Consider the following 27,154-nt stretch of genomic DNA (forward strand, 5'->3'; position numbering starts at 1 on the left):
TCTGCAAACAGAATCTTTATTTCAAGAGTCCTTAGATAGTCTGCAAAGCGAGCAAATTGCTTATCCTGCTCCTCTTGGCGGAGTTTTTGAGGATAAGGCATCTTGGCTTTGTATTCCTCAACATTAGTTGCTGCAGGTTTATTTCCTACAGAGGTGGTTGGAGAAGCCTTTTTAGAAGGGTTGCTATCAACACTTGTATGTGTCTGATCCCTCACTAGCGTTTGAATGCCAGGGTTGGAAGCTGGATTGGCATTGGGCGCCAACTCCTTACCTGTTTTTGGCGTTTAAACGCCAGAACTGAGCTTCCATTGGGCGTTTAACGCCAACTCCTTGCCTGTTTGTGGCGTTTGAACGCCAGAACTGAGCATGGGTTGGGCGTTTAATGCCAGCTCTTCACCCTTTTCTGGCATTTGAGCACCAGAATTATTCCTCTCTGGGCTCTTATTGTCCTCAGAGGGATTTTGGGTAGCAGTTTGTTCATTTCTTGGCTTCCTGCTGCTTTGAAGTGAGGTATTTAATGTTTTTCCACTTCTTAATTGAACTGCTTGGCACTCTTCTGTTATTTGTTTTGATAACTGCTGTTTTGTTTGCTTCAACTGTACTTCCATATTCATATTAGCCATTCTTGTGTCTTGTAGTATCTCCTTGAATTCGGCTAGTTATTTTGTTAGAAAATCTAATTGCTGATTGAATTCAATAACTTGTTCTGCAGGACTGAGTTCAGCAGTTACTGTTTTAGCCTCTTCTTTCATGGAAGACTCACTACTTAGGTACAGATGCTGATTTCTGGCAACTGTATTAATGAGCTCTTGAGCTTCTTCAATTGTCTTTCTCATGTGTATAGATCCACCAGCTGAGTGGTCCAAAGACATCTGAGCTTTCTCTGTAAGCCCATAATAGAAGATGTCTAACTACACCCACTCTGAAAATATTTCAGAGGGGCATTTTCTTAGCATCTCTCTGTATCTCTCCCAGGCATCATAAAGAGATTCATTATCTCCTTGTTTAAAGCCTTGGATGTTCAGCCTTAGCTGTGTCATCTGTTTTGGAGGGAAATATTGATTCAGGAATTTTTCTGACAGCTGTTTCCACGTCCTTATGCTAGCCTTAGGTTGGTTATTTAACCACCTCTTAGCTTGGTCTTTTACAGCAAATGGAAACAGTAATAATCTGTAGACATCCTGATCTACTTCCTTATCATGTACTATGTCAGCAATTTGTAAAAACTGTGCCAGAAACTCTGTAGGTTCTTCCTGTGGAAGACCGGAATACTGGCAACTTTGCTGCACCATGATAATGAGCTGAGGATTCAACTCAAAACTACTGACTCCGATGGAGGGTATACAGATACTACTCCCATATGAAGCAGTAGTGGGGTTAGCATATGACCCCAGAGTCCTTCTGGACTGTTCATTTCCACTTAGGTCCATGATGGAGAAAGGGAGATATTGTGAATTGGAGATTCAAATAGTATTAAAATATTTTTTAAAATTTTTTTTTTTGGAAAACGGAAATAAAAAAATTAAAATAAAATAAAATAAAATAAAAAATGGGTGAGAATTTTCGAAAAATGAAGAGAGAGAAAAAGTGGTTAGGAGGTTTTGGAAAATATATGATTTAAAAAAAATTAAAAAGGATATGATTTAAAAAAGATATGATTTTTTTTTAAAAAAACTTGAAACTAAGATATGATAAGATAAAATTTTGAAATTGAAATCTGAATTTTTATGAAAAATTTCGAAATATTTGCTTAAAAATAGTTAGAAAAGATATTTTTTATTTTTGAATTTTAGGATGAAAGAGAAAAACACACAAAAGACACACAACTTAAAATTTTTAGATCTAATGCTCCTTATTTTCGAAAATTTTGGAGAGAAAATATCAAGGAACACCAAACTTAAAAATTTTAAGATCAAAACACAAGGAAGACTCAAAAACACCTTGAAGACTCACAAGAACAACAAGAACATGGAGATAGAACACCAAACTTAAATTTTTTAGCAAACCACAATGAAATTTTCGAAAACTAAAGAAAAATTAACAAGAGAACACCAAACTTAAAAATTGACATAAGATTTAGTCAAAGAAAAATTATTTTTTAAAAAAAAGTTTTAAAAAAGAAGATAGCCAATTACCAAGAACATAAGCACAACGCTCTAGCCAATTGAGCTATAAATTTAACATGTTTTAATAAGGTATTTAATGTATAAAAGATTTTATTTTTATTTTTTTTTGGATACTAATAATTCGAAAATTCACAAGAAAAATAAGAAAAATCACAAAATAAGAAAAACTAAAGATCAAACAAGGAAAATAAACAAGAACAACTTGAAGATTAAGAAAGAACAATGAACACAAATTCAAAAATTTAAAAGAAAATAAAAATATGCAATTGACACCAAACTTAAAATATGAAACTAAACTCAAACAGAAAAACTCAATTATCAGTTTATAAAATTTTCGAAAAATTTAAAAAGAGAAAATAAGGATTTAAAAAAAAAATTCAACCAAAACAATAATAGAAGACTCTAAACCAAAAAGAAAAATTTTTCCTAATCTAAGCAACAAAATAAACCGTCAGTTGTCCAAACTCGAACAATCCCCGACAACGGCGCCAAAAACTTGGTGTACGAAATTGTGATCATCAACAATGGCGCCAAAGACTTGGTGCTCTCAATTGTAAATCACACTTTTCACAACTCGTACTACTAACCAGCAAGTGCACTGGGTCGTCCAAGTAATACCTTACGTGAGTAAGGGTCGATCCCACAAAGATTGTTGGCTTGAAGCAAGCTATGGTTATCTTGTAACTCTTAGTCAGGATATCAATTATAATTATCAGTTGACTTACAAATGAACAAGAGAGCATGGATTAAATAATACTTATTATGCAGTAATGGAGAATATGTTGGAGTTTTGGAGATGCTTTGTCTTCTGAATCTCTACTTTCCCCCTGTCTTCTTCTTCACGCATGCAAGGTTCCTCCTATGGCAAGCTGTGTGTTGGTGGATCACCGTTGTCAATGGCTACTATCCGTCCTCTCAGTGAAAATGGTCCAGGTGCGCTGTCACCGCACGGCTAATCATCTATCGATTCTCACTCATGCTGGAATAGGATCCATTGATCCTTTTGCGTCTGTCACTATGCCCAACCCTTGTGAGTTTGAAGCTCGTCACAGTCATTCAATTCCTGAATCCTACTCGGAATACCACAGACAAGGTTTAGACTTTCCGGATTCTCAAGAATGCTGCCAATGGATTCTAGCTTATACCACGAAGATTCTGATTAAGGAATCCAAGAGATACTCATTCAATCAAAGGTAGAACGGAGGTGGTTGTTAGGCACGCGTTCATAGGTTGAGAATGGTGATGATTGTCACGGATCATCACATCCATCATATTGAAGTGCGAATGAACATCTTAGATAGAAACAAGCGTGTTTGAATAGAAAACAGAAATAATTGCATTAATTCATCGGGACACAGCAGAGCTCCTCACCCCCAACAATGGAGTTTAGAGACTCATGCCGTCAAAGAGTACAAAGTTTAGATCTAAAAATGTCATGAGGTCCAAAATAAATCTCTAAAAGTTGTTTAAATACTAAACCAGTAACCTAGGTTTATAGAAAATGAGTAAACTATGATAGATAGTGCAGAAATCCACTTCCGGGGCCCACTTGGTGTGTGCTGGGGCTGAGACTTGAGCTTTACACGTGCCTACGCTGTTTCTGGAGTTAAACGCCAGGTTGTAACCTGTTTTGGGAGTTTAACTCCAACTTGTAACCTATTTCTGGCGTTTAACGCCAGAATAGGGCAGAGAGCTGGCATTGAATGCCAGTTTGCGTCATCTAAACTCGGACAAAGTATAAACTATTATATATTGCTGGAAAGCCCTGGATGTCTACTTTCCAACGCAATTGAGATTGCACCATTTGGACTTCTTTAGCTCTAGAAAATCCACTTTGAGTGCAGGGAGGTCAGAATCCAACAGCATCTGCAGTCCTTTTTCAGCCTCTGAATCAGAATTTGCTCAGGTCTCTCAATTTCAGCCAGAAAATATCTGAAATCATAGAAAAACACACAAACTCATAGTAAAGTCCAGAAATGTGATTTTTATTTAAAAACTAATAAAAATATACTAAAAACTAATTAAATCATACTAAAAACTATGTAAAAATAATGCCAAAAAGTGTATAAATTATCCGCTCATCAGCCATGCATCAGAAGTCTCTCCCTCTACGATCGCAAATGCAATAGGCACGACGATGTTGTTGTTACCATCCTGTGAAACTGCAACTAACAAATAACCTTTATATTTTCCATACAAATGAGTCACATCTACTTGATAACTGGTTTGCAATGTCTGAATACTCTAATGCAAGGATAATAACTCCAGAAGACTCGATGTAACACCCAAATATTAGTAACCAAATCATCGTCCTGATATGTAGGCATAGTTTCAAAATGGACAGCAGCTGATGACTCCTTCTGACACATGGCCTCAAACCATATGGGCAAAGCTTCGTACGATACTTTCCAACCTCTGAATATTTTTTTCTCCGCCTTTTGCTTTTCCAACCATGCTTTGCGATAACTGATAGTGGAATTGAACTTCAACTGTACTTCCGCAATAACTGATTTCACCTTTATAGAGGGGTCAGCCTCTACCAACGGTTTTATTGCTTCTGAAATTGTGTTGGAATCCAGCTTCAAATGGTCCTGAGAAATGGTGGTTCTGGTACAAGTGTGACTACTATTATACCTCCTTATAACCCAACAATACTTTTTGTAGATCATGCTAACTCTGATAAGCCAATCACAACCTAACTTATACTGTGTACACTTGGCATAAAATGTCAACGGTTCTAACCATACACCCAGTAGTCTACACCTCTGCGAATGGTATAATCTTTTACTGCTGTAATAATAGTTTCCCTGAAACTGAATTCCATTCTCATGACAAATTTACCATCTGCCACAACAGGAAATTCTGCTAGAACGACACTATGAGATAAATATTTAATAAATAAATATTAAATAAGTTAAATTAAAAGTAAAATCTATCGATAAATTATAAATTATAAATGAATCATTATGAACTTATATTAAATTTATACACATCAAGAATAAATATTCACTAAATTAATATAAATATATACATATATTTATTTATAATTAAGTAATTATCTCAATTTTAACCAAATAAATACATAAATACGTAAATAAATGCTAATTAAATTTAACCAAATAAATAATAAAATACAACCTTATCTTAAATTTAACCAAATAAAGTCATAAACAAATGCTAATTAATTATATTTTCACATATCACATAACTTATTAATCGATAACAAATAACAAAATTCTAATCTCTTGTATAAATATCTAAATTACGTACCTGCATTCATATATTCAGGAAACTCCGGTATATATATGGCCTCCAAATTCAACGCGCACATGAAAGATGGCTCTTCAAACGGATGTTGGTTTGCTAGGCATTTGCTACTTCTGCCTCCATAGTGCCGTTAGCTTGATTTTCATCTCCATTTGGACCAACGAACTCGTAGTTGCTTTCAAACTCATCCATACTATCACTATTGTGATCTTTTCGTTCAATATTTTGGTCGACTTCAGATTGTTCGAACTCAATATACAACTCAATGAACAACATCTGGAAGTGACTTTCAATATACATTGAAAACATCTCTTGCATGCTCGCTTCGTCAGTTACATATTTGGTTTGAAATTGAACGAATCCACTAAATACTAATATAAGATACTTATATAAAATATATGACACTCTCCTTGATATTTGAGAATTTATCTTTTTACAAATCACACCTTTTAGCTCTTCAAATGAGATTGTGAATGGAATAACAATATCTAACAGACTCTCACATAAAAATTTCACTCCTTCAGATGATTATAACAAAATCTGATCATAAACAAAAAGAGTAAAGTGAAAATTAGGTTTTTGAAGATTTCGAGTTCAGACTAATTAGCCCCTTAAGAAAAAAAAGTACTAATTTAGTCCTCCACGATAGCAAATAGTGGACACGTTATGTCCTTCTATCAATTTATCACGTAAAATTTAACGACAGTGCTTATATATACCATTAACTACTATGACGTGTCTATTTATGAAAGATTGTTATGTAGATAATAACTTTTAGAGCAAAATTTCACCTGTTTTAGCAAGATTCGTTATAAATGGAGAATAGTTTATGAATGTTATATGAAAACTCAAGATAATGAATGTTTCATTGTCCAAAACTACATTGCTTCCATGCTCATGTGATAGCAATAGGACATTCACTACTGTAGATAATAAAATATATGAACAACTCTATTTTATTTTGCACTATCCATTGACGGAAGGACATACATGTCCACCGTTTATTATCATAGAAGACTTAATTGAAAATTTTTTTTTTCTTCAAGTACAAATTAGTCCTAGGTCAAAATTTTCGAGGATCAAATTATCACTTTATTCTAATATATTTTTAACACAACTCTATCATCTTTTTTTTTTCTCACTTCAAAATGAATTTTATTGTAATTTTTTGAAACACAAAGAAAAATACAACTAGAGAAGGAGAGAACTCTCGAGGGAGCTGAGGGAAGAAGAAAAACAAGAAGAAAAAGAAAGATATGATAACTGGGGAACGGGTTGTTTTATATATATCCAAACAAATCGGTTAGTCTGATTTTCATTTAGCAATTTAAAATAATTTTTTTAAGGCAAGACGGTCCGATTTGCTCTATCACAAAATAAAAAATTTAATAATTATTGTGATCCGACGGTCCAATTAGCACCATGCCAATTCAAAATTTCAGCCTCACACAAATTAGACGATCTAATTTATGTACCAACTTTGTAAATTTTAGAACGTACCAATCACATCAATGTCTAACGCACCTAAACTTCATAACAAAACACACAACATACATAAAACCTTCGTATCCAAAAAAATGAGCCTAACACATTTAGGGTCCGTTTGAAAAGTTTCAAAAGTAATTTTTTTGAATTTTTGACTTATAAAAAATAATAATATTAATGTTTGTTTCAAATTTTAAAACTAAATTACAACTTTTTAAGAAGTTATTTAAAAGCCTATAAAAAAGTTAAAAAAATAACTTCTTTCATAATACTATTTTTTTTATAAAATAAATATTTTTAGAACTAAAAATCTAAACATAAAATAACTTATTTATAAACCATTTTTAATATAATTATTTATTATTTAAATTATCTTTTTAAAAAAAAATTTAATTAAATTGTTTACTCAAATGTCTTATCCTGTTGGTGAAAAACTCCAAAATGAGGTCCACGCGCTGCCATGGCAAGTGCGGAGAAAAATAAGTGCGTTTAATAGAATTACTTTTCTTTACCCTCCTTTCACTTTGGGAACTGTTTCCCGTGCTACCCTTTCACTCTTGGGATTCTTTCCCTTCTTCCCACAAACCCCACTTTCCTTCTATTGTTTCTAGATCACACACAGACAAACACATAATAGCCAAGAGAACGAGTCTCAAAGTCCACTTTTTTATTTAATTCCTTCCTTCTCATAGGTTTTTTTTTCCTCAGCTACCTTGAAAGCATGGAAAGGAACCAATGGAGTTCATTATAGCTTAGTTCGCTTTTAGAACTTCAAGTCTTCAACATCTTTAACTGAAACTATAACACACCAGTTGTTGGGTGAGTTTCAGTTAAAAAAATTCTATATATACAATTTTATGTCTTATAATTAGTCTATCAATATATACTTTTTGTATGTTACTTCAGTCTGAAATGATTCGTTCACCAGATATATATAATAAAGATTTGTAAATCCTGTACGATACATGTTTGTATTATTGCCTCTTTGGAATCTGAGTGCCTAAAGCTGCAAGCTCGTTAGGGGAACTTTTGTTGTATTATTATTATTATTATTATTATAGTGTCAAAATGTGACTAGGATTTATGTTGGGTTGAATTTGAGACTTTAAATTGCATATCTTTATTTATGGGTGGGGCTTTGTGATCTGTGTGGGAATTTGGGGGGGTGTGTCAGATCAAAGCATGCACCAAAATTGGATTTTTGAGCACACCCATTTGAAGATGGCAAGGATTCACCACCATATTCAACAAAAAGATGGTTACTTGAGCTACTACTACCCTCCACCACCACCACTACCACCACTATTACCGCCACCATATTTGTCCACACCTTCAACATCTTCTTCAGCTTCATCTTCATCTTCATCTTCATCTTCATCACCATCTTCTGGTACTAGGATTAGTCCTGCTGTTCTTTTCATCATAGTAATTCTTGCAGTTTTATTCTTCATCTCTGGTGTCCTCCATCTGCTTGTTAGATTTCTCATGAAGCACCCTTCTTCATCTGCATCTGCTCAATCTAATAGAAACCACGAGATTTCAACCTCTGATGCACTACAAAGACAATTACAGCAGCTTTTCCATCTGCATGATTCTGGTTTGGATCAGGCCTTCATCGACGCGCTTCCGGTTTTTCAGTATAAGGAGATTGTGGGGCTGAAGGAGCCATTTGATTGTGCTGTTTGTCTGTGTGAGTTTTCTGAGAAGGATAACCTCAGGTTGTTGCCTATGTGCAGCCACGCGTTTCACATAAGTTGTATAGACACATGGCTTCTTTCGAATTCCACTTGCCCTCTTTGTAGAGGGACACTCCTTACTCCGGGGTTTTCGATGGAGAATCCAATGTTTGATTTTGATGATTTGAGGGAAGATGAAGGGTGGCCTTGTGATGGTGAAAATGGATGTACAAATAGGCAGAAGAAAGTTGTGGTTGAAGAAATCAATGATGAGAAAAGGGGAATTTTCCCCGTAAGGCTCGGTAAATTCCGGAAGATGGATGTGGAGACTGGTGAGGAGGGTGGAGTAGTAGGAGAGACAAGTAGCAGTAATTTGGATGCAAGAAGGTGTTTTTCAATGGGATCTTATCAGTATGTTGTGGCCAATTCAGAACTCAGGATAGCCTTGAATCATGACCGGAGTGATTGCAAATTGAGGCTTGCTGCCGAAGGAAAACAACATTCTGAGAAGGCTGCATTGGAAGGGGATATGGATGCAAAGAACATTAGGAGTGTGAGTAAAGGTGAGAGCTTTTCAGTGTCCAAAATCTGGTTGTGGCCAAAGAAGGGAAAGTTTTCAAGTTCTTCCGAGGCTCATATTGGCATGCCTTCTTATCTTAATTCAGACATGCCTAGGATGAGGGAAGCAGAAGAAGCATGAAAGGTATCCAATTTTCTTAGAATTACACAAGAAAAATTTTGGGTGTGCTAATTTTGAAACCGTGATTACTGATTGTGCTATAATATTGATGTACAACTATTATGATTCAGTGTTAAGAAGGTCAAGAAGATGAATCCATCTCTTTCTTCATCAAACAGATCCTCTAACTCTATTGAATGTTGATATATTCTTCTTGTTCTGGTTATTTTCATTTCATAGTGTAAAAGTCAACAATCCAACATTCAACACATCATTGCTAGATAGATTTATCATCTCCAGGGACCAAAAAAATTGTACCATCTACTCAATAGTAATTAGAATGGCAGAGTTTATACAGTATATGAATTTGGTTGTGGAACTTAAGGTTGTCTCCTTCAATGTCATTTGTGTTAGATTAAACATCAGTATTTGCGTGTCTACTCAGATCATGACTACTGTGGCAAGTGCATTTGCTTTCTTTCTTTCTTTTTTTTTTTTTTTTTTTCATTTTTTAGCTTTTTTAGCCTTTAATTTTGTCTATTTAATTCTTCTTTTACTTTATGAATCTCACATGCTTTTTTTTTTTGGAGTGTGAATACAAACTTTTGTTTATGCTTAGTACTACTATAATGTTATAGGCTGGGCACTTGGGGGCATTGGTGGTGGGATCCATGAAAGCTGTATAGTAGAATCCATCAACCTTGATTCAAAAAATTGGCTGTAGATGCAGTGATGTGGGGTCACTTTGCAACTCCCATGTGTCCATGCTGATATCATAACTCACTTTACCTTTTTTATTTCCTTAATGATGATGATAATGATAATAATGACAATCAATTAGGTCCAAAAGGGCTAGAGTTAAATAAGGTTAGAGGGGTATTAGTGAGAAATCCTTGTACGTATTAGGGAGAAATACTTATATGTTTTTGGAGCTTACTTGGTATGTTCTTCAACATTTATAACTACTTAGTTTTATGAATTCAATTAGTATATACTACTGAGAGTTTAATTTTGATGGATTGACACTGTAAAACATTTTATATAGTCGTCCAATCGCATCTATTCTTTTGGATGATCATTCATGTGATAAATGTTAAATGTAGTTATTTTTGCTGACATGGTGTTACGTAATTTGATACACGTGTAAAACTGCTTTATACCGACTATGTATCAAAATTAAATTTTATTTAAAAATTATAGAAAATTAAAAAATAAATGATTGTAAATGCTCCTTAGAGTACATTCATTTTTTTTTTTCAAGAACATACAAGTATATCTAGAGTATTAGGTCACAGAGAAATTGATATTGTAAGTGCATTTTTTTAGAAGATCAGATTACAAACCAACAGAGCTGCGTAGTGTACGTAGGCCCATTCATATGATGGACTATCAAGTATCAACCATCCAATAGCTTGACCAAAAAAAAAAAAAAAAACCATCCAATAGTAGCACTGGTATTGTATTTATTCTTTTGGTGCACAATGTGTGTCTTAATTTTTGAGAATCTTGGTATGTAGATCTGCTTGCCAGGTTTGATTCTACTGACAAAAGTGTATAGTTGATTGAAGAAACCAGTTATGTACAAAAGTGGTGCATGTCTTGTTCTTATTTTTTAGTCCTCGACTCTCTAGTTATGCCTAGCAATAGTTTAGTCATTATAGTAAGTCACGACCATTGTGTAGAAAAAACTGGGGGAATGAATAAAATTAAATATTAAAGAGAGAAGTGGATTTGTCTATGGTGGAGAAAGGTGAACTTGCTCAAAATGAACTTATATATATATATATATATTCTTTTAAATTTTAGCTCACAAGAATTAGGAAGGGATATGGATAATTAGGCATGGTTTAGTGTGTAGTGTTGTTCAATTCCAAGAGTTTTAACCAATCCTCTTGACAAAGAAGGAGGTGGTGATGAAGAGCTTGATGATGATAATGAGGAAGCAGTTTTAGTAACTAATTTCGAAATAGCTTGGACGTAACATATTGCTTCTACCGTGGTTCCTCCTTTTTTTTCCTACATATACCAGGCATCCTTTGGTCTCCAATTAACACACAAATAGTTACAGAAGTATGGGCTTAAATTAGATATATTTATTTTGAAAGACATAACTACACAATAGCTTAACAATTGATGGAAAATTTTAAAATTACCCTGGTTTTTAAGGTTGTGTTTGTTTCTGAGAACAGGATAATAACATTGAGAATAAACATAAAATTTAGTGTTTTTATATTTTATTTGGTGATAAAGTAAAATAAATTATGAAAATTTAATTTATTTTTTTTATTCAAAAAATTTGAAAAAAAAATATAATAATAAAAAATATGATTATAAAAAATTAATAAGAATAATAAAAATAAAAAATAAGTTGTGTTTCTTTTTAGTGTCTCTGTGTCAGGGTGGACATAAAATATACTAATTTATTATCTCTGGACATATCTCTGTCAATGTTTCATCTGTTAAATACAATTTTGTGTTTTTTGTATCTTTGTTTCATTATCATTATCCCGTCTCTATAAACAAATGCAGTCTAAGATTATAAGAGATCAAAAAGTACTTTCACCGCTCTAAACCACCAAAAAGGTAGGCAAAGGATTAGATGGTTCAACAACAATGTTTGAACTATTAAATAGTCTTAATAACAAAATAATTTTTAAATATTTTTGTAATTATCAAATAGTCTTTATTTAATTTTATTTATTAATTAACCCTTCAATTATTATTTTATTTAAAAATCTACTCTTTATATTATTATTCGTCGTTTATATTTTCATCAACATCATGAACAATTAAAAATAATAAAAACATAGAACAATATGATCATGAATCCTTTAACTAATTTGATTTCTAAAACTTTTTTTTTTGTTGTTGTTTTGATCCGTTCAGTTAGTAAACAAATGGGATAATCGTGTTTATGGTTAGTCCAATCAATTAAATGTAACACCAATCGATTAGTAAGTAATAATTGGCGTTAAATACTTCGATTAAAAAATTATATTAATCGATTTAATATATAAAAGAATGAGTTAATAGTCAAAATCGTCTCTAAAAGATATCCTGATCTCCATTTTCGTCTTCGAAAGATAAAATTAATCAAAAACGTCTCCAAAAGTTACTGACGTTGATCGAGTTTGTCCTTCCGTCATCTCAGTTGCTGAGGTGTGTAACGTTTGCTAAGTTGGAACATTAAATGCCAGCGTGGCACACTCCAGCATGGCTAACGTTAATGCTGAGCAGATATGCTTGCTTATTTAGCTCAAATAAGTCCTAATGTTACAATCCTAACCTAACCCCAATCTGAAGCATAAATGTGCGTGATTCTCGTAGTAGATGACCTTGTATGTTTGTTGAGTCGCTGTTATGATGAGTGGAAGCCGCAATGGTGACCTGCCGTTTCACTCTATTGGTAGCCATGGTTCCAACTCTTCCATGCGACGGAGGAGGAAGATCAAGGACCAGACATGCTTTTGCGGGTTGAAGATGACAATCAAGAAGTCTGGTACAAGAGAGAATCCAGATAGGTTGTTTCACACTTGTGCAAGATACCAGTGAGTTAGGTTAGGATAAATTAATTTTGTTTTCCATTTTCCTATGTCTATTTTGTTGGGCAGTTGAAATTGATTTTTTTTTTTTGAAAATATTTAGAAGGGAAGCCACTGCAACTTCTTTAGGTGGGTTGATGATAATGGGTATGCACTAGGGACAGAAACTGATGCAGAGGTTGGTGGTGACTATTGATGAATGGAGACTGAATGTGTCATGGAGATTGGGTAGCTTGAAGGGTGAAGTTAGAGCAATGAAGATGCTAATAATGTACGTCTCAATTGCAATGGTTGTGGCTACTGTCTTTTGTGCATCACTGTTGTTCACATCAATCTCCAAGTAAAGCTATAGATGGAGTGTTATGTTGTTGTGCTTTCACTACAAGATATTTAGTTATTTGTGGAAGTTTTTTAATAGATGTTTTTAAAAACCTCCATAAAATAATTTCTTTGTGGCAATTTATCAAACTCCCAATCATGATTATAGAAAAACTCCCACTTTTTATGCATAATTAAAACTCCCATCCAAACAAAACGAACCCACCAAAAAAAAAGAATGGTGAAACTCCAAAACCCTAAACAGAATTTTTTTGATTCCAATGGAGGAGAAACACAGCGATGCCGCATCTCCAACTCATTCCGCCACTACCGACTTACCCGCATTTGAGCCTACATCAACGCGCCACCATGTCAGAGCTCTGAAGCCCAAGGCCAGCTCCCTCTCACTATGGCGCGTCATATCCGCGCGGCGTCACTACTGCCTCGTCTTTCCCGGCAGGTTTTGCAACTTGTTCTGCTTTTGCTCCGGCAGATGTGAAGCACTCGGAGCACGGTTTGGGCGTGGACTCAGTGCCGATGGCTGAGGAGATCTAAGAGAAGAGCGAAACAGAGAGATTTAGAGAGGAGAGAGAGCTCGCATCACCATCGCCACTGTCGTCGCCACTGCGGTTTATCGCCTCTCCAGATCTGGTTGCAACGCCCAAGCCTCTGAGGATGTTCCGTTACGACCTCCTCGACGAGACGTAGAACAAGCTCGATTACGTCCTCTCTCTCACCGTCGAGAACTTGCTCGAGCGCCGCCTCCATATTCTCATCTTCAAGTCTGGTATAGGCAAGTCCATCCACCAGTGCTACATTAGATCTTTTTACATCTTTCAACATTTTCCCTCAATTTAGGATTTTTAAATTCCTAATTTTCTATCACTCATGTTTCTTTGTTTTTTTGTGATACCAGTAAAGTTTAGAATCTAACTTCCTAAACATTCAAGTAGCTCAAAATTAAAGCCACAGAGGAGATTGATTGAGCTGGAGGCTTTGGAGAAAGTCATCCATGAAAGAATAGGTTTGTTGTCTGTCATATAGCTCAAAATCTTACATATGTCAATTTCTAAGGTAATTGTCTTGTAAAAATAAGTATCCGCATAAATTTGCTGCTACTGATTGTGTAACCTTGTTCTGTAGGAGACACTTGGAAAATTATGTTCTGTAAGAGACAACAGCATTTTCGGCTAAGCAGGTTAAGCTGGGTTTTATCAGTGGTCTTGTTCCGAGAGAAAAATCAATTCCTTTTGATTAATCAATTGAGGTGAGGGTTTGTTCCTACTTTGTAATGGTTTCCATGAACTGAACTAGGATCTTTATTTGTATGAACTTTTTGACAATTGAGCTTTCAGTCTTATTGAGAAATCAAATTCCACTACAATTTTTGAAGTACTTTAGCTTCTTGTACTGCACCTGAACAATGTGGTTTAACAATTATTCAAGGCCTTCTCTTTCAATAAGAAAAAAGATAGTTCACTAGGGGCAAGGTGATATTAACTGTAATCATATATAGTATCCAATAAATAAATGTAATCATATACTATAAAAGGTTTAGTTGTAAAGAGATGTCCTTTAAAATGTGTGTGGAAGTACCTAATTATTTCATTTCCCCCATCTACTCCTTACAGCATGATTAAGATGACTATTTGCATCTTCTAGGTATGCATCCACGCGTGTTGGTTGATGGTTTTGAGATTGCTAAAAAAGCAACCCTGCAGTTCCTTGAGAAGTTTAAGACTCTTGTTGTGATGGGTGACGAGCCTGACAAAGATATTCTCAAGATGGTAGCAAGAACAACAGTAAGGACAAAGGTAAACCATAATTTGTCTTATCTTTGTTTTAGATGACATTTGGTCATATTACAGACCAAATAAACAAATAAATACTTTTCATTCTCAACATAACAGCTGTATATTTTTTTAATTAATTTCTATCATGTTTGCAGCTTTATGAGTCACTTGCAGATAAATTAACTGATATATAATTGTGAAGGCGGTGAGTACACATTGAGTTGTTAACATTTTCAATCCTTGTTTATAAATTAAATATGATGCATTTTAGTTTATTTATTTTGCTTGGTCATTTGAATAAGCAGATTTTGAGTCTCACTGGGCCTCCTACAATTGAGTGTTTAGTGAATTTTGGTTTTACAATGATAGGTTCTGTGCATTAGGAAGCCTGGGGAAGCAATTGATCTTTTTATGGTGGAGATCATGCACATGCAGTACAAATTTGATGTTGACACACGCTTGGTATGCATGCATGCTAACTATCATTGATTATATTTGTTATGCTTCATTAGTAACATTGCCCTTTAGGTGCTAATTTTACCTTTGCAGTTCAGCAGATCAATATTTCTTGCAATCAATCAGTTGATTAAATGGTTTTTATTTTTATAGGTTGAGGGTCTTGTCCTTGATCATGGTTCTAGGCATCCTAATATGAAGCGACGTGCAGAGAATTGCTACATATTGACTTGCAACATGTCTTTGGAGTATGAAAAAAGGTAATCAAGCGAAACTGATATTAGTGATTATGATTTATCAAATTGTGTTTCACCAAACTTACATGCTTATGTCCACCTTCATATATGATGTCAGGCCATTATCTATTAGACTGATAAAATGAGTTTTTCCTCTACAGTGAGATAAATGCAGGCTTTTTCTACTCAAATGCGGAACAGATGGAAGCTATGGTTGCAACTGAAAGGCGTTCTGTTGATGAGAGAGTTAAAAAAATCATTGAACTGAAAAATAAGGTAGATATGTAGAAGGGACTTTCTCATATATGTTGGTACCTATAGTTTATTTTGTAGCCACAAATTTTTGTCTCTGCTGTAATGGCATTAACTTTAATTCCATGATTCTGCTCTTCTCAAATTGACCCCATACTTATGTATGCAGGTTTGTTTCGGTAATGATAGCAATTTTGTTGTGATTAATCAAAAAGGAATCGATCCCCCATCACTTGATATGCTTGCAAGGGAAGGAGTAAGTAAAATTATTATCTCCAAATTTTTTCTCCATTTATTTTAAATTTTACCAATATTGTGAGCATAGCTCTTTTCCCTCTTCTTTTAATTCTTTATTGTTTTTTTAAAAACCTTGTGTATTCTGTTTGCTGATTGATTTTTCTTTTACTCTAGATAATTGCCCTTCGGAGAACAAAGAGGAGAAACATGGAAAGATTGGTTTTGGCCTGTGGAGGAGAAGCTGTAAACTCTGTAGATGATTTGACTCCAGAATGTTTGGGTTGGGCAGGGTTGGTATACGAACACGTTCTTGGTGAAGAGAAATATACATTTGTGGAAAATGTGAAGAATCCTTCTTCCTGCACAATCTTGATTAAAAGTACACTATCTATGGCTCCTTGATTTTAAACAAGTTTGTTTTTCATCTTTTTTGTTAATCTTTCTAGCATTTTGTTGATTTGGTTCTGCTGGTGGATTTAAGATGAGATAATATAGAATAATGTTGTACCGGTACAGGTCCTAATGACCATACAATAGCTCAAATTAAAGATGCTGTTCGTGATGGTTTGAGGGCAGTCAAGAACACCATTGAAGATGAATCTGTTGTTTTGGTAAGATTCATTCCCCGCATAAATCTTTGTTCTTTTGATTCCTGCTCTTGTATATTATTATATTATAACCCCCTCATGTATGCTTGAGTTGGATCTAAGGGAAAATGAATATGATTTTACGATTTCTTGGGCAAAAGTGTTTTTTATTTGCCAGGCATTGATTGAATAGTTTTGAGAGTTTTATTGTTGCCTTTAAATATTTGTGCTTGAATCCAATTGTTTGGAGTAGTTAATGAAACGGAATGAAAGATTTATAGCTAAATTCATGTTGAATAAAAGGAATTATGCTTCTACCTTTTTATAATAGTATTTCATAGAATTCATACCTCCTACAACACACAACTATGATTTTCCAGTTCGTGGTTATGATGTTTATGATAGGCTTGACATGTATTTACTTGTCATCTTCAGGGTGCTGGTGCATTTGAAGTTGCTGCTAGGCAATATCTGATTAATGAAGTTAAGAAAATAGTCCAAGGGGTAATATATAGATCAAAGTACTTCAGTCTATTGAATATGCAGAGCAAAAGAAGCAAAAAATTTTCGAAGTAAAGACTGGAATTGATGAGACAGAAGCTTTGGTACCCTCACCACTCTCTTTTGGTAATTAGTTATATTTTAAGAACTTTACACCCCTAAAATAAAAACTTAGGCAGTATTTTGATTTTTATCTCTGGGATTTGACTCTCATGTGGCATTTGTATAGTGTGTTTCTAGTTTCTTAACTTTATTTGCGGTTGAAGATATGATCTTCTGTCTATTGATGGTTATGTCATCTCATGCAGCTTCATGGAGTAATATTATACAGTTATAATCTCATGCAGCTTCTGTCTATTGATGGTTATGTCATCTCATGCAGCTTCTGTCCTTAATTTTATATTCTGTCTATTAAATATTTTTTTAATAATAAATAATTAGTAGTGTAATAATAATGTAGATTAATTTTTAAAAATTATATTAACTGGTTTGAAACCTCCACAAAATAGCTATTATTTTTAAAATGAAAAAGTTTTTCTGTGGGGGTTTTAAACCGCCACAAATATTGATCAAGAACTGCCACAAAAGTTCTATATAAAACCCCCACTAAACACATACAAAACCCCCACTGAATATATTGTGGAGGTTTTTAAAAACCCCCACAAAAGACTTCATGGCATCTCAAATTTTAGGGGTTTTAGGAACCCCACAAATCATTTGGTGGGGGTTATAAACCTCCACAAATAAGAAAAAAAACTGCCACAGATAAACAAAAACCTTGTAGTGTTTAGAGGTGTTGTTAGAGCTTTGAGATTGAATTAGTTGATATGTAATGATGATGTGACTTATGAATGAAAGTAGGGTTTAATTGTGTTTAATTCAACATAAACTTATTGTTTGAGCATGATGGATTTCACTGAAAATACAATATGGTAATGTTTGAACCCTAAGTATTTATTCACCAAAAAGCTGTATACATCAGAATAGACAAGATCATTGTTATAATCCATAACAAATATCATAATCATATCATATTGTCTTAGTAGACACACCACATGGGTAATCAAGGATCCACAAGTTAACAGAGTAATCCAAAACAAAAGTTTCATAGAATTGTTCACTTAAACCAAAAAACATAATAGGCCTAACTAAAATGATCCTAATCACACAACCAGTTTACACAACCCTGTTCCCAAAAAGCAAAGTTGCAACGACATACAAAATACATTTCTTAGTTAAAGATGTTAATCTTTCTTTCTTGGACGCTTGAAGCCTGGAGTAGGCACAAATGTCATGAAAGTTTGCATCTTCTTTGCAATTGCAGAAGTTGTTCCTTTCAATGTCTCAGACTCTCAGCAGATATGGCCACAAGTGACTTGGTGGAGGCATTCAATCTTGCCTTGCTTTTAATGATATGCAATTTGGGTGGCCTTCCTCTCTTTGCACCCTGCATAGGCCAGTTGCAGAACCATTATTTTTCAAGTAAATAAATGCAAGTGGTGTTAAAGATAAAGCAGTAAATAAATAACCTAAAGGTCTTGAACAGGTAGTTAGGTATCTTGCATTGGTGGGGTTCCTTCTGGTTGGCTGACTTCCACATCAGGTTGTGGCTGGATTGATGGAGGAGGAAGAGAATGGGATTGAACTTCATTGTTGGTGTTTGCTTCATCTGTAGAGGGAGCAGGCTCATTAACAAGGGCAAGCTGAAGTTGCATTTGTCTAGCTTGTTCCTCAGCATCCTTTTTTTTCTTCTTTGCACAACCTCTCTTGTTGTGTCCAACTTCACCACAATACATGCACCGGATTGGGTTGTACTTCCTCTTCATCTTGGTGCTTGACCCAGTTGGCTATTCACCCTTGTCTTTTCTCCTCTTCTTGGTAGGCCTGTCGGGTTTTGGCTTAATTGGGGGTGGGACAGGGGCAGGTGACGATGTTTTCTCCCACAGATCTTGTCCTTTCATTGGGTTAACATTGAAACAGTATGTCCTTTTATACGCCTCCATCGTCAACCATTCATGGCAATACTCCTCAGTCCTCTTACCATTTTTATCCTGAATGGCTAAAATTGCATGCATACATGGCATCTCTGTGGCCAGCACATACAAATGAAATGAAAAAACTAAAAATAAATCTGACTAAGTGAGGGTAAGGGAAGGAATTAAAGGGTTTGGTTGATTTATCTGTGAGTTGCCAGAACCTACAACTGCAAGTGTGCTTTCCCAAGTCCACCACCATGTTTGTGGGCCAGCCATGAACTTCAAACAATTCCTCTTCAAACAATTTCTCTTTATCATCCATGTGGCCAGCACATACAAATGTAATGAAAAAACTAAAATTAAATCTGACTAAGTGAGGGTAAGGGAAGGAATTAAAGGGTTTGGTTGATTTACCTGTGAGTTGTCAGAACCTACAACTGCAAGTGTGCTTTCCCAAGTCCACTACCATGTTTGTGGGCCAGCCATGAACTTCAAACAATTTCTCTTTATCATCCCCACACCATTGGGGAGCCCAGTGACTAGATAACTTTGTCATGGCTTCTAGTCTGCTTTGAGGTCCCCGAACTTTGCCTTGTCATTATACTGAGGATAGACGGTTGGTGATTCCCCATCAGAGTCCAATTCCTGGCCTGAGTCCTCTGAGTGCCATGACTTGAGATCCTTATCACCATAATCAACATCATTATCTTCTAGGTCTGCCAAATCAAAACCATAATGTAATTAGTCATTTTACCCAAATGAAATCACCAGCACATATCAATTGAGTTAGTCAAATACCTGAATCACAGTCATCATCATCGTCAGAAGCTTCATAGCTCTAATCGTCAGTCTCTATTTCTTTTTCTGCTAATCTGGTTTTAGCAGGCTTGTGCTTCTTTTTTACCTCACTTTTTTTGTTCACCTTTGTAGAGTTCACACCATCATCACTGTCACTGCTATATTCATCATCTCCTAGTACCTTTGGAGATTTGTAAAGGCTATCCTCATCACTCTCATAGGAGTAATGAGAGTCACTGTCTTCTTCAACCTCTAATGTCTTCACATGCCTTCTAGCTCTTGTGGTGGTAGTGACCTTGGTCTTTGCTTTGGTCTGAGGTGGAGCAGGGGTAGGTTTGGTAGGCTGACTATAGGGTTTTTTGGGTTGTGATGGAGTTTCAACAAGGTGATATAACTTTTTGGTTGGCTGAAATGATGGTCTAGTGGGCTTAGAAGATGGAACAGTGGGCTTAGATGATGGTCCAGTGGGCTTAGTGGGCTCCTTAGTGGGCTGAAGGGGTTGCTTAGTGGGCTGGGTATGCAATTTAGTGGGCTGACTTGGTACCTTTGTGGGGTTGGGTAGGCAACTTAGTGGACTGAGAAGGCAACTTTGAGGGCTGAGAGGATAATCTGCTACTATCAGCTGAGGCCTTCGAGGATTGAGAGCATGCTTTTGGGTGGGATGGTAACTTGGTGGGTTGAGAGTGATGTTTCTTGGTTTGGGATGGCTTAATTTTTTGCACATCTTCTTCCTGCTCATCAACCACAAATGGCTCTGAACATCAAAATACATGTTGATCAAATTGAAGTTCCTCCTGCAATCTTTGACCATTGCAATCAAATCATGATCTGTGGCCAGCCTCCTCAGCCCAGATTCAAGGGGAACTCCTAGAGATTTCCACCAACATTCCCTAGCCTCAGCATATCCCAGTTCCTTAAAGTAACCATTCACAAAGAACACATCAAGTGTGTCACTGTCAACTCCCTTTAACATCTCTGTGTGATCGGGCTCATAGTACAGATTTCCACCCTCATCCTTTTTAAACTTCCCACCATGGTGAAATACAAACGTCATAGGAGGACCCTCCATCTACAAAAGCAAAAATCAAATAAATTTAGTCAACAACCAAATATGGAACAACTTCAGCCTAACAACTGCATGTAAACACACAGCAAACAACATAATCATAATCATCGCAAACCCTCGATTAAGACCAAACACCAGAATAACCCAATAACTAGGAAACCCCTAATAGCAACCGCATACAAAACATGTTCTTCCTAACATCATACCTTGTCTAGCAACGTCAACTCCAAACCCTAGTCTCACTAAATGGTTCTTAGAACTACGTCAACATAAACCAACGCACACCAACATTACAAAATCAACAAAAACTATAAAAAAAAATTAAATCTTACCCTATGACAGTTACTGTTCTTTCCTCCAACAGCGTAAGTTCTCCGCGAGCTCCTCCAACTTTCCAATGTAGTAGCGCCAACTCCTCCACACAAATCGTCAAGTACACAAGGAGGTTCTGATCATAGGCAAGTGTCTCAGAGCAGAGAGTCCTAGAGTAGAGAAGAGACGAGGGGTTTTGGAGCGAAAGTTGAAGAGGGTTGTTATGAGAGGAGGTGATGGGAAAAACGTTTGAATATCCCACTCAGGACCATAAACGACGTCGTTCCATTGATTTGGGGGTGGAGGATTGACACTACGTCATTTTGGTCTGTGCTACGCTGGTACTTAACGTTCCAGTTCAGCAAACGTTACACGCCTCAGCAACTGAGATGACGGAAGGACGAACTCGATCAACGTCGGTAACTTTTGGGGACATTTTTTATTAATTTTATCTTTCGAGGACAAAAATGGAGATCAAAATATCTTTCAGGAACGATTTTGACTATTCACCTATAAAAGAATCGATTATTTTTTAATGGGATAGTTGTGTTTATGATTTCAAATACCTCAATTGGAAACTCATATTCAATCGATTGTGTTTCAACAAAATTAATTATAACTGTGAAAGCTATATGTCCTCTATTCCAATTTTTACTTGGTCAATCGATACACAAGTTATAGATGAAACACAATCTCAAATCCTAAAATTATATTTTTTATTTAAAAATTAAAAATCAACCTAGAGGTAAGGTATATTATAATCAACAATTGTAGTATAGATTGTATAATTTGGTCCAATCAATTTGTCAGACATACACATCGATTATCATTAAATTTTTTAAAATAAAATTTAAAATGGTGCAAATAATGGAGCGAAATGTGTGTTAAGTGAAAAAAATTGATGTTTATCCGTATCCAATCGATTTTTTATGAATAAAAAACAATTGGTTATGGGTTTTAGGGCATATCCAAACGATTGAATGCAGAATGGGTATGACAATCATTGGAGTGCGGAAGTATATATGCAGCGTTTGTTGGGAATGGATCATTTCAATTGTTAAAAGAAAAAATTAAAAATGTAGAATGTTATCTCTAATTCTTTACTATTCTCTCTTTTATATTTATTTTTGGTCCTACTTATAAAATTAATGATAGAAAATCATACTTTACTCTCTTAATTGTTAAAAAAATTAAGAATATCCATTTCCGTGCTAGTTATCCTCTCCGTCTTACTTCCAGTTTTTCAAAAACGAAGAAACTTACCAAAAAATCTTTCCAACAATTAGTTGTTATTTGTACAAAAGAAATATATACTGAGTAAGCATAATCAATTGTGTTTTTTAACCAATCAATTAGATAACTCAACCGATCAATTGTTTTTTTCAACCAATTAATTAAATAGATAATAAAATCAATTTACTTGTGTAAAAAAAAAATTCTTCACTCAACAATCAATTTCTGGAATAAACAAATCGATTGTTTTATGAGCAATTCCAAAAAAAGAAAAGATTCATCGCAAACCAATTTATTAGCTTAATGTAAAAATTGATTATTTTGTGAACAACGTAGAGTAGAGGACTTCTGTTTACTAACCAATCGATTACTTCAGTAAAAAAATCGATTGGTTTTGTGCAAATTACGAATTCTATCACTATGATTATCGCATACCTGCCAATTCCTACTCTTATTATATCAAGGATTACAAACATGATCCTCAAAGAAAGTTCAAATTTAAAGAACAAAAGAAAGGTTTGGGGGAATTAACAAACTAACAAAATGAAAGAAATGAAGAAATGCATGGTTCAAGAATTATAATAATAACAATTCCGTTAGGGAGATAATGGGAAATCTAAACAATGTGAACAATGGGCTGCAGATTTAGTTCAATACATGTAAAAAATAAAAAATATTTCACAAATTACCTAAATAAAAAAATTCAATTAGTTATTCTAAAAAAATAACCATCCAAACTCTAATTTACCAAAACATTTCACTTTAATACCCTCTTCTTTTCCAACCGACTGCCACCTTTACCTTCATCAATAATTATCCCACTTCACCGTCGCTGCTTGGCTTGCCAACGTCGCCACCGGCAACGCTCACACCTAGTAAAAAAACCATTTACTTAAGGATAAAAATAATCATCCGTATAACTAATGAATTGAACATCTGACATATTTTAATTATATATAACTAAACTCAATCCAATCAAAAAAATCATCCACGTAAAAATTAAAATAACCATCTGCGTACCTACTAAAATGACCATCCTAAACTGACCATTAAAATAGGAGAAGAAGGAGATAAATGAACAGAAGAACTAACAAAAAAAACCAATCCTATAACCCGAAGATCAAAAGCCATCATCAACGTCATATTCTGACCATTGCCCATTACTTCTTACCTACCTCAAAGACCTCTCCACCTAGAGCTCGAACAGGCACGGTTGGTGAAAGAGGAAGCTACGGAAACCCTAATTGACCTGAATTTGGAAAAAATAGCAGACCCAGAGATAACAGAGGATAAGAGGAAAGGCCGAACGGTGAATTCAAGCACCCAAATGATGAAGGAGGAGATGGAAACAAAAATTGCGCCTGCAATCTGACTGTCGGTTGCGGCGGTGCCGACACTTTCGAGGGAATCACCGCCTGGTGTGTCAATGGATTCTTGCTCCGATGCAACCTGAGGCTGAGGCTTTGATTGTGATCGGACGTCTGCAGAGAGGCTGGGCGGCGTACGTCAACTGAAGGCTGGGCGACGGCAGCTGGAGTCTCGGTAGCGTCGGACCGGAGAACGGGAAAGTGAAACGACGGCTGAATTACTCTGCAGACCGGAATTCGCGAATGGAGAAGGGAAGTTAGCATGATATTCGATGTAACTGCACCATTTTTGATTTGGTTTACCATTTTTAAAATTTTGAAATATAAAATTATTAATAATTAATTAATCATCTTATTTATGATTTTAATTTCATTTTTCCTTTTTTACTCTATTATTCACATTGTTTACTACTTTTATTGTCTCTCTATACTTTTCCTTCATATAAAGGAGTGAAATTTCTTATTTTTGTTTCCTTAAGTGATATTAATATTATTAAGTATATTTTTTTATTATTTAATACTTTTTATTAATATTCCAAATCAGTCTCAACAAAATTTTAGAAGAATAATTTAATCTTCGACGAATTTTAATTATCAAATCAGTTCCTAATCTTTTATTTTGTTAGACATATCAATTTTCATATCAAATTTTGATAAAAAAAATTAAAGAAATTAGATCCTATCAATATTTAGTAAAAGCCATAACAGTCTTTTTATATAAACGAATAATATAATATGAAGATTGATTTGTCTAATAAAATAAAAATTTAAAAAGTGATTGGTGATTAAAATTTGTCAAAAATTTTTTAGGGATTGATTTGAGGTATTATTCAATATTTATTTAGAGGAGATTTTTTGAAATAAATTAAAAGTTTTTTATTTTCCAAAACAAATAAAAGCATCTTTAATTAGGCAACTCCATTTTTTTTTTGGGCTAGGAGGAGTTTGCTTAGACGTGGTTCCCTCCTAAAAAAAATCATTTTTATGGATAATTAGAAAAAAATTAAAAGAATTTAAAAAAATAATTAATTTTACAATTTAAAATATAAAATTTGGATAAGATATAAACAATTCAATTCAATTTAATTAGTAATAAAAAATATCAATTTTTTAAAATCGATTTAAATTATACTATAAATATTTTTTTATTTAAAAGATTATATTTTTATGCTTGTAAATATTTGTCGCTGTCCCTTCCTAGCAAAGGTAGATCCCTTAGCAGCAGCGCTCGTGCATTTCCACCACAGCCCCGCTGACACCGTCGCAGTCTCACCGTGCACAGCAATTTCCTCTGCCAGTCGCGCCTTTCCCCTTATGTGTCTTTTGATGTGGAGAGTGAACATTCTAATAAAGTAAGCAATACAAATTCATGCATTGATAACAAATAATATGCCAGTTGTTCAGTTTACTGTGTTTGGTGGATGATTATTATATTTTTTAAAAAAGATTGTTAGTTTAAGTAAATACAAGTAAAATATACCGAATATTCAATGTATATACAAATAGTTATTTTAATTTTTAATTAAATGATTATTTTGTTATAAAAGCGACCGCAAAATATTTAGTGAAAAAAGATGTTAATTTGATAAATTAAATTATAAAAGATAGTTAAAATTTTAAAATAACAAAATGATATTTTTAATTTGAGTAATCTAAGTAATTTTTTTTATTTTTATTGAGCTAAATTTTCAACTTATTGTTCGTATTATTCATATTCTCTTGTCTACCCAAGAAAGTCCGTAACGGATTAATCCAATGATATATTTTCCACCGAATTTTGTCGGGACAATTTTGATATCAAACTCTCGTACCTACGTACTACACAAACTTCTCAGTTCTCACTACTGTATTAATTTTTATTTCCAGCATATAAATTTACAATTTACAATTACTTGCAATTTTAATTAAAAAATTAAATAATAAAAAAAATAAAAATAACCGACTTCTCTCCCGTCCCCCTCCTCTTACTCCTCCCCATCAGACGGCACGTGACAATCACGAAAAATCCGGCGCGTCCTTACCGAGATCCATGGACGACTTCGCAGAGTTCGGAAGGGAAGCGTACCGAACAGAAAACGAGATCGCGGCAACTGCGTCATCGTCGTTTTTAACCGCGCTTTCGTCGAAGTTGTTCGCATAGCTCATTGGATCGTAGTGGAACCCTCCGTTCTTCATGTACGGGCGGTCTCTTCCTCCTCCGCCATAGTTCAGCCGCCGTATGAACGTCTTCCACTTCGGTCCGGCCGAAATCTCCGACCACTCTCGCACCTTCTTATAGCATCGCTTCCACCATTGCTCCTTCTTCTCCGACCGTATCCCCTCCCAGTGTGGCGACCCCCTGTAGCATCGCTGGAAGCACGGGATGCAGAAGCAGTTGCAACCTCTGTTCTGGTTGAACCGCTCCTCTTGCATGTCGTCGTCGCTGGTGGCGGAGTAATCAGGTTTGTGCGGCAGCGACATGGTGAATGGCCGGAGGAAGAGGAAGAGAAAGAAAAGAAGGTACGGTTTTTTTCTTTTCTCTCCCCCTCTCCCCTTTCTTTTTTTCACGATGCTATTAGTTTGAGTTTGACTGGGGAGCAAATGAAGAACGTGAGGGAATAAATAACGGAAAATAGATAAACAATAAAAGCTGTAAGTAACGGCTGGATAGTTACTGATACCGGGAAATGCCGGTTGTTTTTTTCTATTTTTTCCTTCAACTTCAAGCACTTGTGTAGTTGTTTTTTATTTCTTATCTACCGGTTTTTTTTTCTCCTATTCATACATAAGGGAATTATTGGAGAGTTTAATTAGTATTCACAGCCTAAAATATTTTATATATAATCGTTTAATTATATTTATTTTTTAAAAATATTATTCATATAATTAATATATAATATAATATTTTTTGTTGATGTAATATTATATATTTAAATATATATTTGTAAAATTATTTTATATTAAAGTCTTTTTATACTTATTTAAAGGTTACGAATTTGAAATTCATTCCTAATTTTAGAAAAAAAATAATACATTAAAATTAAATTATTATTAAATTATTTTCTATTTCAATTTTAAAAATAATTGTGTTATTTTTTGGGTAAGTGTTTATACTATATATAATTAAAGTTATTATAATTCTTTTAGATAGATGAGAATTTATTAAGTGGATGTCAAAAATAATTTTTTATTAAAATATTTTTATACTAATAGTGTAAAATAAATCCTTAAATTAAAATTCTATTCATTGAAATTCTATATATCGAAC

General features: G+C 34.5%; 3 protein-coding genes and 1 pseudogene across 5 annotated transcripts; 2 read left to right on the forward strand and 2 right to left on the reverse strand.

Annotated features, from left to right (window-relative positions):
- Nucleotides 1-7,380: 7,380 nt before the first annotated feature.
- LOC107643998 (RING-H2 finger protein ATL46) lies at nucleotides 7,381-18,059 on the forward strand. Of its 3 annotated transcripts, XR_015883729.1 has the most exons (3): nucleotides 7,388-9,257; nucleotides 12,879-13,145; nucleotides 17,940-18,059. XR_015883729.1 is itself a non-coding variant. In XM_016347762.3 (2 exons), the coding sequence occupies exon 1, from the start codon at nucleotides 8,061-8,063 to the stop codon at nucleotides 9,252-9,254; it is 1,194 nt and encodes a 397-aa protein (XP_016203248.1). In that variant the 5' UTR covers nucleotides 7,381-8,060; the 3' UTR covers nucleotides 9,255-9,257; nucleotides 9,872-10,250. The 3 variants fall into 3 exon arrangements, 2 of the variants coding, with proteins under 2 accessions (XP_016203248.1, XP_016203250.1); XM_016347762.3 differs by lacking the exons at nucleotides 12,879-13,145; nucleotides 17,940-18,059 and adding an exon at nucleotides 9,872-10,250 and having other exon boundaries at nucleotides 7,381-9,257; XM_016347764.3 differs by lacking the exons at nucleotides 12,879-13,145; nucleotides 17,940-18,059 and adding an exon at nucleotides 9,365-9,593 and having other exon boundaries at nucleotides 7,405-9,257.
- LOC107641018 (T-complex protein 1 subunit zeta 1-like) lies at nucleotides 15,283-17,230 on the forward strand. Its single transcript, XM_021124401.2, has 7 exons — nucleotides 15,283-15,348; nucleotides 15,496-15,602; nucleotides 15,740-15,854; nucleotides 16,000-16,086; nucleotides 16,242-16,446; nucleotides 16,584-16,678; nucleotides 17,090-17,230. The coding sequence occupies exons 1-7, from the start codon at nucleotides 15,298-15,300 to the stop codon at nucleotides 17,228-17,230; spliced, it is 801 nt and encodes a 266-aa protein (XP_020980060.1). The 5' UTR covers nucleotides 15,283-15,297.
- A 1,633-nt stretch (nucleotides 18,060-19,692) lies between the features above and the next one.
- LOC148565839 (uncharacterized) lies at nucleotides 19,693-20,998 on the reverse strand (annotated as a pseudogene).
- Nucleotides 20,999-25,698: 4,700 nt separating this feature from the next.
- On the reverse strand, nucleotides 25,699-26,470 carry LOC107644001 (uncharacterized). The gene has a single exon (XM_016347767.3). It carries the CDS (start codon nucleotides 26,365-26,367, stop codon nucleotides 25,903-25,905), a length of 465 nt encoding a protein of 154 aa, XP_016203253.1. The 5' UTR covers nucleotides 26,368-26,470; the 3' UTR covers nucleotides 25,699-25,902.
- Nucleotides 26,471-27,154: the final 684 nt, after the last annotated feature.

The sequence above is a fragment of the Arachis ipaensis genome, chromosome B5, assembly GCF_059453495.1.
Source record: "Arachis ipaensis isolate K30076 ecotype BB chromosome B5, ASM5945349v1, whole genome shotgun sequence".
Taxonomy (NCBI): domain Eukaryota; kingdom Viridiplantae; phylum Streptophyta; class Magnoliopsida; order Fabales; family Fabaceae; genus Arachis; species Arachis ipaensis.